Source organism: Zonotrichia leucophrys, chromosome 2 (genome assembly GCF_028769735.1).
Source record: "Zonotrichia leucophrys gambelii isolate GWCS_2022_RI chromosome 2, RI_Zleu_2.0, whole genome shotgun sequence".
NCBI classification, from domain to species: Eukaryota; Metazoa; Chordata; class Aves; order Passeriformes; family Passerellidae; genus Zonotrichia; species Zonotrichia leucophrys.
The window spans coordinates 111,231,049-111,245,588 of NC_088171.1; the positions used below are offsets into that span (position 1 = coordinate 111,231,049).

The following is a 14,540-nucleotide window of genomic DNA, read 5'->3' on the forward strand; positions in this document are numbered from 1 at the left end:
CTTCATAAACATCATCTGCTTTTTAAAGTAGATCCTTGGCTTTCTATTGCAGCTATTGTTTCCTCTTCTGTATCTGAAGCAGGGAATTCCCCAGATTTCTCCCAAGAGCTTTTTTTTTTTTTTTTTTTTTTGTAATTCTGGGCTGTATTCTCTCCCTGGAAATCTTCTGGTATAATTTTATTTCATCAGTCACAAGTGAAGTCTTATGCTGGTGGTTTCCATCTACAGAAAATTATTTAAATTATTTCCTCTGTATCCACCAGTGTGGTTTTATGTGTTGTCTGTCAGACTACTTTAGACATCCTCTGTGCTTCTTTGTGCCAGGGGTGTATCCATAGGGAAGCCACATTTGTGCACCTGGTCTTCACAGTCTTGGTCATGATATGTGGTAGTAGTATAAGAGCTAGAAAACCCATCAGCATAAATCCAGTGGTGTTGCTATCACAGCAAACCTGATTTATATGCATTCTGAATCCCTTCCCTGCACTGTGCTTTTTGAATGGCTGTCAAATGAAGTAGAGGAGCTTTTTTCATCTCTGCCTATTTTTCCTGGACTACTATACTTGCTAGGAATAAGGTATTGCTATAATGCTGTCCAAATTCTAGTCTATTAGTATAGTATTACTTGAAACCACAGAACTAATTATGATACTGACCTTAAGTTTTGAGATTTTGAATATAAGAAAGCATTGCTGCTTTTGCTCCCTGTTTTTGTGCAGTATGTTCCTGTAATCCTTCAGATGTAAAGATACCTGTCATGAAAGTCCTGCAAATATTTTTTATATATTTGGAACCAATTTCTAAAGGATGTATCCATGTGTAGTGGGTTGTGAAGGGATGTGGAGTTCAGTTTTGGGGCAAGGAGGAGTGACTCATGTAGGTGCATGCATCTGCTTTTGACATATGGTCATGTTTTCTTTTCTGTTTAGTAAAATTTGTCTTGAATTATTGTAGCCTTACATAGAAGAAGTAAGTGAAGATAACTGCAGTTTCTGTTCTGGAAAAAGTGGAGTGAATTAAGGAACCTCTTTATAGCCAGACTACTTATTAGGCAGAATAAGCAAACAAGTTAACATTAGGTGCATAGAAGTATACAAAGAGAATCCTAAAACTGAGGAGAAAAGTCTGTGGCATTTCCTAAATGGAAATTTCCTGAATGGAAAATGTCAGGCTTATTTAAATATAAACAAACAAATGTAATTGCTTGTGTGTAGGATGTAGTGCATATACATTTATTTTTTTCACTGTGGTGTTAGAGAGTGTGGGTGACTTGTTAAATTCAATTTTCAATTTCTTAATAGCTTTCTCCTTAAGAAGTGGTTGTCTTGTTAGGTAGTGTAAATGTAATTGTACAGTTTGGCTATTTTACATAGGGTAAGCTTTCTGTTCCTTCAATAACTGCATTCCAGGAGCAATACTACTTCCACTTGGCTGTAGTGATGCAGTTTTGAAGGACTTCTGTTGATAATAAAATAAAAAGAAAAAAATGAAATCTCTTATTTGCTGCTACTCTTGAAAATTGACACAAGTGGTCAATTTTTGGTCTGAAAACTCCTTTCTTCCTCCCTTCTAAGTGATTAGTCCATAACAGAATCAGTTGGCTTTTGGCAGTATGGAGGGAAAATGCATTTAATGTGTGTTAGGTTTCCAAGTGTAAATTTGGCTGTTAATAAACATGTCAAAAGGATTTTCATCCTGAAGTCTTGATATGTGTTAAAGTTACATTAATGGTCTGAATTGTAGTAGCTGCAGTGTAAAACTGTGAGTTAGTATTTTGAGTATCAAGGGTTTAATTGATGCACTTGTGATTGTATTTTCATATTATTTTGACATGACTGTGAAACCGAGAAGTAATCTTTTCTGCAAGAATATTCAAATGCTTGTCTGAATCCTGAAAATAGATTCTTCTTTATGCCTAGACTAAATCATCTTGCACCATTATATGACAGCTGTATTTGTTCTTATTCTGACTTAACTAAATTTTTTGCTTTATTTTAATAACATAATTAGTGTGTGGCTTATTTTTAATGAATTGATAACTGTAAAACACAATGTGATACCTACCTTTCCTCTGATATCTAAAAACTTATTTTAACTTTGGCTCTCCATATTTGAGGAGAGTTATAATATATTGATAGGTTTGTGTAGTTACTGTCCTAGCACTGAAAGGAAAATACTGTGTGAGTTATAGTCTAAATCATTAAAACATCAGTATAGATAAGCTGATTAGGCTTTTGGCAAGTAGAAAGCAAGATCTTGCTCCACTGCAGTTCTGCTGTATTTTGTACCCTGAAGAATTACCCTAGACACATGTGAAATTTTTGAGATTTTGAAAGATGGATTCTTTTTTTTCATTATTGTTATCCTTATTATTGTTTTTATTCAAGCCACATCTGCTGCAATGTCTCACCTATTTTTCTGACAAAAATGAAATTACTGTTGTTGTGAGCTGGGGAATGCAGATCATCCAGGCAGCAATTTAGTTTACTCCATGCAGGAGTATCTCTTTGCTGACTTGGACTGTGAGATACAAAATGATGCAGTGTTTTAGTTACTGTAGACTCTGATGACCACTTGTTGCTGCTGAAGTAACATGAGTACATGATGTATTGTTCTCTAGATAAGAAAAGAACTTGTGATTAAAATACTTGCCACTAAGACGAGCACAAAATTGATACAGTGGGTGCCAAAATTTGCACTTCTGCATTTAGGCAGTAAAGCTGCCTGTCACACAATTCCTAAAAGTGGTGCAGCCGGATGCCCAGAACTGCCTGAGCACTTCTTCAAAGCTGCTGTCACTGTCCCTCTCCTTTCTAAATTTGGGTTTTTTCGCTTCCCCTGTCCCAAATTTTCAGTGCAGAGCGGAGCTCCCAGAGCTTGCTGGTGTTTGAGAGTTAACTGCTGTTTAATGAAAAGTGTTCTTCTTATTTTTACTTTTAGTACGAATTTTGGGTTTGGATGTGTGGTATTTTAGTTGCTTTACCAAACGTTGCAAGTTTTTGATCAGAATGCTAATAGGTCACTTCCAAGTTCAAGAGAAAAAGATTTGCAAGACTTTTAAAAAATCTTGCTAGCTGCAGAGTTTGATCTGAAGGACAAATATCACATAAGCGTTTTTACTTTGGGAAGACGAAAATCAGGAGAATATGTTTCATTTAATAGTATCTTAAAGGACAGATTTCTAAATGCCTTTCTGAGATGTTGAATTAACCTCTATGATTGTCAGCTTTGAGCTTCCCTTATATTATAAAAAAAAAGAGGATACACACATCCCACACATGAATTTTGCATTTTCCACATGTAAATACACATTGACACATGCTAACAGAATAGAATAGAAAATGACAGTTTTCCATTATTTTTCCCCTCCCTTTCTGAAGCACCGCTTTAAGAATGGAAGTGAAATTCAGCCATCATAATCTCTCAGTCTGGTTTGAGATAGTGGAGGCACGAATCCAAAAGCTATTGGTGACTGCTGTGGATACCAGTCAAGGATTGCTTTTTCAAGTATGTTAAAGTGCATGACATGCACTGAGAGTCTTTTTTTCTCTGCCTGTAATTGAGAAGAGTAACCTTAATTCTTCTTAATCATACTACTTTATGGAAGCTTTATAGTCCTTATAAGGAAATGCTTAATAAATGGATGTTTGTATTTTAGGGCTCCTTTCTTTACAAGTTCTCATGTCAGCTGCTAGCCCGTTCTTAGAGAATTACAGTCCATTGACTTTAGTTGTGTAAGGATTGTATTTGATTACTGGGACATTTCAGGTGTATCTTCCTGATAAGTTTATGTGTGTGCTTATTTTCTACAAAAGTTTTAAATATCTGTGATTGTCTCCATGGGTCCTACAATGTTGTATTATACACATATTATGGCAGTCATGTCACTAAATGTAATGTAACACACCTATATTACAGCACACACATTTTTATTCTAATCTAGATCTCAAAGGAGTTTTAAAGTCTGTACTTTGAAATCTTTTTATGTACTGTGAACAATCAGCACAGCTAAATGTGTCAAACTTAAGACAGTATTGTAGTAATGAGCAATTTTGACTCTCTATAAAGTGTGTATTTGCAGCAACATTACAATTTTCAATTACAGTGCCTTACTCAATTGATGTTTACTTTATTTTCCTTCTGTTCCCCTAAAGTTTAGGCACGTGAACTGAAAGAAAATGTGTAAACTTCATGTTGGGCTTAGTTTTCTTTGTTCTTTATCCAAATAGAACTAATTTTAGCTGAGTATATTTAATGTATTTTTCAAAGCAGTTTCATTGTTTGGTGTCCTTTGGCTTACTTGGAAAAGCAGTTAAATGAGTTTTCTATTTCTTTAGCCTGCATATAGGTGCTCTCATCAATGTTAGAAATCAGTTTTGGTGAAGGTGGTGCTTTTGTGTGCGTGCACATGCTGTCATCACTGACACAGTATTTCAGACGTGGTAACACATTTCCTGCCCCAAAATGTTTGCTGTTTAAAATAGTTTTAACAGTGCAAAACCGCAAAATGATCTAGAAAAAGTTAGGCTGTGTGTGGAAAGACTTCTGGAGAGGAGGGAAAGGGTTGAAAGAAACTGGAAATGAAGAGGAGGGAGAAATGAAGGGACTATTTTAGGCTTTGGGGGCAGTTCCGCAGGAGTTGTGAAGCAATAAATGGGGCAAAGGGAAGCACAGTCAAGTGAGAAGAATGTGGAGTGAGTGGGAGTAGAAGAAAATGAATGTAATGTGCTGCACTGCCTGGCAGCCTGGTGTCTCCTCAAGCTGCCAGTGCTGCAGCCATGAACGCTGGCACTGCTGCAGCTGGAAGTGCAGAATCTCAATTTCAAGATGTTTCTGTGTGTCCCTGTGGATATTGTCAACAAAAATTTTTCCACTAAGTGCTGAGCATTATTGCAGAAATTGTGCCTGTATTGCACTTGTGTTATACAACACTGTGCCACTTGTGTTTCCATTCTCTCTCATTTTCTTGTTTCTTTCCTTTTGCGATAAGTGCTTTTCTAAGAGTTTTCACAGGAAACTGCAGATCAACCAAAGAGATCAATCGGTGTGAATAATTTTTGCTTTACTGAATACCTGTGTGCAAGCCCTCGTTTAGCTGATTATTCTGGAATTGCTTCCTTTAATCTCAAACATAACGTACTTGCAGCTATCATCTACTTTTGGAAAGAATACATAATATGAAAGATTTGAAAGTCTTTGACTGTTCTCTGATCTATCTATACAGTGACATTACTCTGAGAAGCATTTTCTGTTTGAGAAACAACTTTTTTAAAAGCCTGCGAGGTGATTATACAATTCATAACTGCATTGGGTAAAATGAGAGAAGCAATTTTATAAGGAAATATTTAATTTGCTTAGACCTAATGATCTGTTTGGAGAAAAAAACACCAAACTTTTGAGACCTATAGATGGCCTTAGTGCTAAATGCTTGTCTGCTTTCCCAGAGCTATATCTGTTTGTCTAGTAAAAGTTATTACCTCCCATTGCAAGTATTTGTTCTCTCTGAAGTCTTGGGTTAAAACAAAACAGTTGCTTGAAGATGGAAATGTATTTCCTCCTTTAACAGTACCTACTGAATCCTGCAGGTGTTTAGTCTAGGTGCTTTAGGATTTAGTTCATAAATAATAATTTGGCTTTTAATCATGCCTTTCAGTTGAGCCCTCTTGTTACAGCCAAGCTTTAACCGGGATGATTACCATAACATCACCTAAACCAGAGACAATAAAACTGAGGTTTCATGGCACGGATCCACTAACTTTAATAAATGAAACTGAGTGAATAACTATAAACAAAGAATGTGAAAGTAGGTTATCAAACCATGTGATAACATCTGTTCCTTGGAAACATGAAAGTAACTATTTCTGTGTCAAGAACGAAACCCTGTTTAAGTGGTATTATAAGCTGACTGCAATTTTCCTGTGTGCCCAAACTTCAGTGTATAATGTTGAGGCTTCTGTGTGAAATGATGTAATTATCTGCGTGCCCTATCAGAGTCAAGTATTTATATTTGAAAGCCTGTGTCTCTGTCATCTGGAGGATCCTTATCAAGATGAGAGCTCAACTGCGTGGGATAATGTGCAGTTGCATGAGAGGAGACCTGGTTCTGTCCCTGAATAGTTTGCAAGATGCAACACGTGAAGTGGCGTCTCCCCCTTCCCCTCTTTTTTTTGACGAAGGGAATGGAGAGCAAGGGTTATGGTAATGCACTTGAATGTAACATTGGCTAGCAGTGTGCACAAATTGTCCAGACTGTCTCTAACAGCCAGTCATTTTCCTTGAGAGAAAATGAAGATGTCCTTGTATGATGGAAAAAAACATTAGACAAAGCAGGAAAAGCGCTTGTAGATTGTCCATGTTAACATTTTTCACCATTATTTGGTCTGTTGGAAGTTGGCTATTACTCTGATTACAGACTGATGGTGAGATCAGTGGTACTGAGATAATATTAGGAAGTGATAGATTGAATTCTTAATGCTAAAGAAGTCAACTAATCTACTAAAGTGATGCTTTTAAGAGATGCAGTTGCAGTGCAAATGCTACAGATGCTATGATTGCAGCAGGGTCTACACAGAGTACAAGTCAGTGTCCCTTAACTAATGTTAAGTAATGTTTTGTGCTCATTTTGCACTTTAGCAGCTCACTGTCCCCTACTATTCTTTCCTGTCCTTGTGCACAGCAGACAACAGTTTTGTTCAGACTTACCTTTGGGATCACTATTTAATTTGGGATCATATTTAATTCTACATCTGCACAGCACCCTCAGAAAGAAATAGTGCTTCTTGCTTTCCAGCCCGATTTTGTGTAAAAAGGCACTTGGGCTGGGACGACAGCCTCACCTGTTTCGGTCGGCTGATCCATGCCTCAGAACAACCTGTTCTGGGAGAGGCAGGCTGGAACAGCTTGTGGATGGATCTCCAGAGGTATAGCCTGCTCAACCTGTTTGCCTTGTGAAAGCTGAGGTTTCTGCTCAGGATTAGAAGTTACGGCTTCGATTTCATCTTTCTTACCACTTGTGCATTCTTTACCTGGCTTAAAAGAAAAAAAGAAGTCAGTAAATACCATCTTTGCATTAGGTCTATAAAAAATCTGGTTTGTTGTAATTTTAATTACTCTTCTCCCCAAGTTCTTCTTTTGAAGATCAGATTTTCATGTTGATTTTCATGTTGATTTTTGTGCATCTGTGCAAAATCTAATTTTGATGTTATTTTTTCGGTTCTTGTTTCCTACAGTGATTAGTGCTGCAAGCAGGATACTGCTTGCCAGTGGTGTGTGTGTACAGGATTGTGAGTGAGAGAGCTCAAACCAAACAAAAACACACACCTCTCCCCTGACAAAAAAGAATGCACAGCCAAACATACTGCAGCAAGCATAATCGTCACCTCATTTTCCACTTCAAGGCAGAATGATCTAAACAAGATATGGGAACTGATAAACGATGATACAAGTTATTTATTTTGTTAATTATTATTTCATGTGTGATATAAACCACCATTTTGTGGGCTTATGTACTGTGCTTCAACTTCCTCACTCTGTGAAGTGGAAGAGGGAGTTTTCCTGTCCCTCTGCAACTTTCTTTTTCAAAAATGATGCAGGAAGCCCAGCATCAGATAATTGGCTCTTGGGTCTGACAGCAGCCATACCATTCCATTAATTTCTGCAGAGTTCCATGAAAGCCCTTTCAACTCCTTCCCTGTATGAAAGCATCTCTGAAACTGTCCCATATGCTTTTCTTTTGATAACAGCTATTGGTATTTTTCCTTTGGATTGAATCCTATTTTTGGGGTTACCTTTTAAGACAGTAGCTAACGCAGCTGTATTTTGACAGGGCTTGCAGAATAAATGGTGTCCGACATGGGTAAGACTTCCCCAGGAGCTTTTCAAAGGGAAGCCCAGCAGTGGTGTGTAAGGTTTGGTAGCTGACCTGCTTCCTCCAGAGATAATCATGAATCAATTTCCTTTACGATAGGAAGCTCTGGGCTGCTGGATGCAGTGAATCCTTTTTGATTAGTCATAGAAGAGAAGTCCTAACCACTTGTTTAAAGGTCTCAAAACACCATTAAAGAGGAGATGAGGGTGCAGTCTGTGACCAAATTCTGCTTTGAATAATTACAGTGTTGCTGCCTACACTTCTCCTCCATATTCAAGTAGATACCGCATTCTTCTTTGCCACTTGGCATAAATGATTTTGTGTGCTAATAACTACTGCATTCCAGCCCTGGGGTGGTGGCAGCTGGGAGACAGCAAAAATCATTCCCATGTCTGTGTGAAGGGAATGTCACTGAGGTTTAGTGGTGGCCAAGCAGGGGGAGAGAAGCTCGGTGGTGCTCGCTCTTGGAGAATCCCAGGGAAGTGCTCGGGGTGGCTGTCCCGATGCTTGGGGAGCACACGGCTCAGTTTCCTGTAATGGCAGCCACAAAGTGCTGTGTGTGTGGAGCAGGACATGTCATTTCCTAGTGCACTGAACCAACACCACTGATAAATATTTAGGACAGATCAGATGGTCTGAGTGCGTGTGCTGGGGAGGAATGCAGTACTTGGCTAAACAACCAGGCATTATCTGAGATCCATTTCAAATATGTGCTGTCTCTGTAATAACGCTGGGTGGTTGTTCCAGATACAAAATTTCAGTTAATCTGCTGTGTCAGTTTGGGCTTGCAAGTCCAAAAATACCTTATTAGTGATTTATGTCTTTCATTGTTCTTTTTTTCATACGATTATCTCTGCCCACGCTCTGCTACCTAATCTTGTATTTTTGCGTGCTGTTCCTGTGGTTATTCCATGAGAAGAAGGCTTGGTGTCACCCACAGAGTTGCACATGCCTAACTCTGCACTTCAACATAACGTTTCTTGTATGAAAGAATATTAGAATTATATCCCTCTAGAGTGAAAGTAGTTAGTTTACCAAGATTAGTATTCCAAATTATTTCTCAAGCTACTAGGAAAGTATATTTGGCATAGACTTCAGTGCTTCAGTTAAAGCTTCAGAAAACAGGGAGTTTTGAAAAGAATTGCAAGCTTTAAATCCTTTGTATCTTTAATTATCTTTGTAGAGCTGAATAATATCCTGTACTATCTGTGTGCACAATGCTTAAATTAATTTTGTGTTGATTAATTAAGGGAAAACTACTTTTCTTTTACCTTTACCCTACTCCCTGTAATCCTGCAAGCCAGCTTCTGGTGGAGTTAGCTTCCAGCATTCATTAGCATAGCCTGGGCCTTTGACATGCTGCACTGGTGATTTATGCTTGTGAATATTCATTGTGCTAAATCCAGTGGTTTTTCTGCTCACTCTTGTTTTTGGGCGAGTACCACGCAAGATACAAAGTCTCCTTGGAGCCCATAGCCAGCTGCCTGGGGTAGAAGTTGGCTGCATTTGAATCTCTTTGCAGGCATGACAGCAAAGTACCTGCAGTGCAAATGCAGGGAGGACTGGACAAAGGAAAAGGCAGTAGGGTAGTCACCAGAGTTTGCTGTGTGTTTGTTAACACTGGTCATACTGTTAATACTGGTCAGCTTCCACCATCCTGAGAGCCGTCATGAGAGGGCACGTAGGGGAATTGCAGATCAAGTCTGAAAAACGTGAGGAAATCATGAAAGGGAAAAACCTAGTCCATGAAAGAACGGGCGGGGGGTAAGAGAAAGTGCTTCCAGAACCAGAGGCAAAGATACATGAATGGACAAGCAGGAGGGAGATGCCACAAGATTAATTTTGCTCTGTATGTACTGTGATCAGAGCCTGAAACTGAAATACTGTTGCTGTTTCTGACATAACTTGGCTCTGTGGCCTTGAGAAAGCCTGGTTCCCTAAGGGTGCTCTGAGAAACACTCTTACAGTTCTGCCATTTGAGCCAGGCTGTGGTAGGATAATAGGAGGGAAGACTTTTATATTATTTAGGGAAGGAAATGACAGACTAAGTGACCTCTATCTGCAAAAAGTTATATCAATGTCTATATAGAATTTGATATGTGTTTTTTTGTCTGTAAGACACTGCAGCATGCTGAAGTATCTTAGTTTCAGCTGATAAACTTGTTCATAGTATCTGTGAACTCTTACTGAGCATCTTATCTGCAAAGTATCTTCATTTCTACTGGGAAATATTTACAATATTAACTGAATGTATGCAACTGAACAAATGGAAGTGTTTAATGGCTTATAAAGGTGATGTGTGGATACTGATGTTTTTCTCAGAAATCACTGAGTAATGTATCTTGGGAGAAGAGACAAGGGAGATAAGAAACCCACACAACTGCTCATCACCTTGCCTCTGATTAGCAATCACTGTCTGAGAGCCTTTTTAAAAAAATACAGATTTATTATTTATTTTAATAGGGTTGATCTGTTAGCTTTCTCTTTGTACAAAAAGCTTTGTAAGGTTCTGCTTTCTGTGCTAAAGCTGGAAACTTCAAATGGAAATGTAACACTTCTCATGTTAACTTACTGCTATTTTATTGATAAAAAATATCAAGTGCTTATTTAACTCATCAAATACAGATTTTACTTGCTTCCATCACTGTTGAAGTGAAAAGGTGATTTTTTCAGGCCTTGTAGAAGCAAACATTGTGCAGATTGCCAAGGTACTGCCAGAGAACTCTCAGGGTGTTCAGCAAGGGGTAGCTGAAGCAAATCTCTTGAGGATGAGGGAGGGAATACTTGGTCACAGATGTAACAGCATGCTATCTTCTGTGCTGCATGCGTGCAGAATCTATGTGCTTGTGGAATGCCATCTTCATTCCACTGAAGTCAAGAGTTTTGTGTTTGACCAATTTAGGGTAGGATTTTAGAGTTTCTGTGGTTTGTTTTTTGGTATTTTTTTGTTCTTAGTGAATGCAAATTGATACAGGCAAATATATGCACTTTAGCAATCTTAGCTGCTTAGTTGGGATTTGCTGTTTCTCATTTTGGTTTCTATTTTTACATGTATACCATCCTCCTTGTTAACTAGTACCTGTGAGTGCTGTCAAAAATATATCATTAATTAATTAATTAATCTTGAGAGCTCTTTCTTTTTTGATGCATTTTGATTTAAAAAATGCTTAACCTTAAAATATTGGGTCCTGGATGCTCCAATACAGTACTCAATGACTTCTTTACTTTCCTGTAGTCAAATCTTAACTGAAAAAATGGCAATAGCCTGTGTACTTATACTTGGCATTTTCCCTTAAAAGAAAGAGCCATAAAAGGGGAGCATTTGTAGCTTTTCAGATGACACAGTCACAGAGAAAATAGATTTATTTTAAAATCAAACAAAATGAACTATGTTTATTGTTTTAGTGATAAAGATTGAAGTCAACCCCTGATTTTTTTTTCTGGATATAGACAAGTGGCTAGCATGATGAAGAAGAGGCTGTCATGGAAAGGCCATTATTGGAAATAATCTATATCTTAGTGAACAGTCTACTACAAAGTATTTGGAGGTATTGGAATATATGGGAGACAGTCATGAAAATCCTCTGGATTGGGGATTATTACATTCGGATCAGGGGTCAGAGGAAGAAATTAGGTGGGGAAACTGAGCCTCTGTGTGGTGGGAAGCATTATACTCTCAGGCACTGTAACCAAAATTACTATATTTCAAAATAATAAGCTGTGTGGAAAACCAGTTTTAATTTGACAATTCTTTGTGCATAGCAGTGGTGCTTTTCTGAAACTCTAAACATGCAGAAGAAAAACATGATATTGCTGGCGATATCATTTAAAAAATCAACAAAATAACAACAAAACTCCTAGAAATTCTTCTTTGTGATGTTTAAGATATTGATAAAAAAAATGAAAAATTTCTTCACTATTTATCAATCATTGTTTTAAAGTGAATCAAAGAAGTAAATTTTTTTCCAGCTTTTCCCCACCATGTTGTTGGTAGGCTTGCCAGCTTGTTTACTGGATACTTGAAAAACCGTGTTTGATGTGTTTTGAAAATATTTTTCTCTTTAGACTAGAATTCTGATTATGGCTACAGTTAAAAAATGTACAGAATTGGAAGGCTAAGTTTTTGTTCTTTGTTTTTCTTCTGCATTTTTAGAGTTTCCTCTTTTAAGAAAAATTTCCAACTGACCAATTAAAAAATCAACAACAAAAATGCACTAACAAGCAAACAAAACAAAAACCCCAAAGTACAGTTTCCTTGGGGAAGTTCAGTCTAAACAAGTATACAGTAATTTTAGCAGAAATTATTTATTAGACAATCTTTAGTTAGGAAAGCTTCTTAACGCTTAAACAGTCAATGGGATTAAAACGTGCTTAATTTAAAGCACTTCCCAAGGACTTTTCTCATTCGCATTTCACTCGCTCAGAGAACTTCAGGTTCACATCCTTTTTTTAGGTGCAGTGGATATCATAGCTATTTGAGAAAAATTAAAGCATTCCTAAAGCAAGTGAGTGCATTGGAATGGTGTTTTAAGAATGAAGTGCTTGCTTACTGCTTTCAGAGTCTTTGAAATCTTTTATTTCTGGCTCATTTCCAATGTGGAAGGAGTTTGTTTTCAGAGAAATATTGTTGCCAAGGGACAGATGTTGACTGTGTTGTGTTTAAAGCAGACTAATATTAATTACATTCTTTTAGCTATTCTACTTCTCTGGGTAACTTTAAAAGGTCCTTCCAATTTCCATAGTACTTAGGTAAGCCCTCGGAACATGAACACAGTGTCTCGGCATTTACGTGAAAAATGTATCAGAGAACTGGCAAGAACTGAACTTATTTTTGTGCAGTTGAGAAATGCTGTTTTCAGATGATTACACTAATTAATAACATGGAACAGCTTTAGTGAATTGAGTGAATGCTGTGATTTCCCTCCCTTTCCTCTTTTGCCTTTCAAGTCTTTATCTGAGCCAGTTTTCAAACAACCTGTGTGGAGCATTACTTACTGCATTTCACCAGAGGAATGGGGTAATTTTTTTCTGTGGTTGAGGCAGCATGGTCTGGAGCAATGTCAGCCTTTGGGGTTTCCCAGTTTCCCACTGATAATGCGAAGTTAATATTTTGTGTTTGGGGTTTTGGTTCTTTCAAGATCAGTCTGAGTAACTTGCCTTGCCTTGTCTACAGTTTTATGCCAGCTTACTTGAGCTGGCCTAGTGCTGGTTGGTCCCGGTGACAGGACTGTCCCTGCCCCACCAGAACCTGCAGACAGTGTTGGTTTGGTTGTTTTGGGTTTTTTTCAACTAGCTCCTGAAGACTGAGCCCAGCTCATGTTTCTTAGTCCTCTGCCTATTTCAGTGGTTTAGATCATTTTGTTCTGTACTTGGTAAAATGTCACTTTCCAAGTATTTTTGCTTAATACTCAGTACTTTAAGCAACACTGGGTCAAGAGAACATAATGCATGTAACAGCTGTGTAGACCTCACCTTAGGGAGCCAACCCAGTAGCCTTAACCTGCTTCTGCAGGAGCCCTAGAGGGAAGCAAAATAAGCTCAGCCAAAGCAGGTGAATTTCCCCCCAGCCCTCTTCTCTGCCTTCCATGTCTCTGCAGAATTTTTTCTGCCTTCTCATCCTCTCATCCTTCCCTCAGTGGGATGAGTTCAGTGCGTCCTATGAGTTTCTGGTAGAAGAGCTCCAGTGAGATTCTGTGGGACTGAACTCTCCAGCCCTGCTGGCTCCCAGCCCTGACTGCTGAGCAGTGATCCATCTTCCTGGGAGCTACCTGGAGACAGCCCAACAGCTTATGCTCAACTTTTGAAACCTTCCTGGGAAGCTGTAGGCCTGCTGGATATGACGGCCTGCTTTGGTGTTCAAAATCATGTTTTAACAAAAGGTTACATACTTGACAGCTACAAGCTGTCAGTAGAGGCATGTGTTTCTTCCTTCCATTCAGCCTATGGAAGCTGACCTTCCTGTTTGCGTGAATCCCAATATAAAAGCTCTCTTTCTTTCAGCTTCAGTCATGATCTCTATCACTCATTATCCTCTCTCTGCTTCCCTCAAAACTTGCCTTAGATAAAAACATTAGCCTGATTCTCCAGACCTAGTTATTTAAAAACCCTAAATGTTACTCATCTCAGTTGTCCCTCAAGAGATGATCCTTATGTTCAGGAGTTGATGTTGACTGACAAAAGATTTATATGCATTTACAGTGAAGTTGTCCAAGTTATATTAATAAATTGGCATTCCATTTGTGGGTTACTGGGTAACATAAACCTGCCTACATAAATCTATACCCCCTCGTTGGCATTCTGTTCAAACAGCTTTTTGTCTTTATTCGTTTAGGCAATTTCGACAGAAATATCTGAGTACTCCTCCGATAACGACAGCCTGGGAGGAGGAGAGGTGACCCTGGCCACCACCACTCCAGGATCCAGTATCCAGGATAAGGGATTACAGCCAGGGCCAGGAGGGGACACAGGGGATGTCCCAGCCCGCCCGGCCAGCGAGTGGCTGAGGTCAGCCCAGGCCCTTCTCCGCACCCCGGGGAAGCCGGCGGGAAGGGGCCCCAGGGCCCCCACCGAGTCTGCCAAGAAGAGGAAGCTGCTGAGGTAAATCGACTGTCCACCTCAAGGAATTCTTTATGGCTGTTTATTCTTAAATTATAAGTAAAACAATACCTGCCAA

The 14,540-nt window shown here is 38.6% G+C and overlaps 1 protein-coding gene across 5 annotated transcripts in view; it reads left to right on the forward strand.

Annotated features, from left to right (window-relative positions):
* The window catches only part of SPIDR (scaffold protein involved in DNA repair), a 196,367-nt gene that overhangs the window by 37,735 nt on the left and 144,092 nt on the right, over positions 1–14,540 (forward strand). For all 5 annotated transcript variants that reach the window (XR_010439214.1, XM_064706073.1, XM_064706070.1 and 2 more), the window contains exon 6: positions 14,199–14,464. Coding sequence is in view for 4 of the 5 variants with exons in the window: in XM_064706073.1 (XP_064562143.1) it covers positions 14,199–14,464 (266 nt within the window). In the remaining variant the exon portion in view is untranslated. The remainder of the gene's footprint in view (positions 1–14,198; positions 14,465–14,540) is intronic.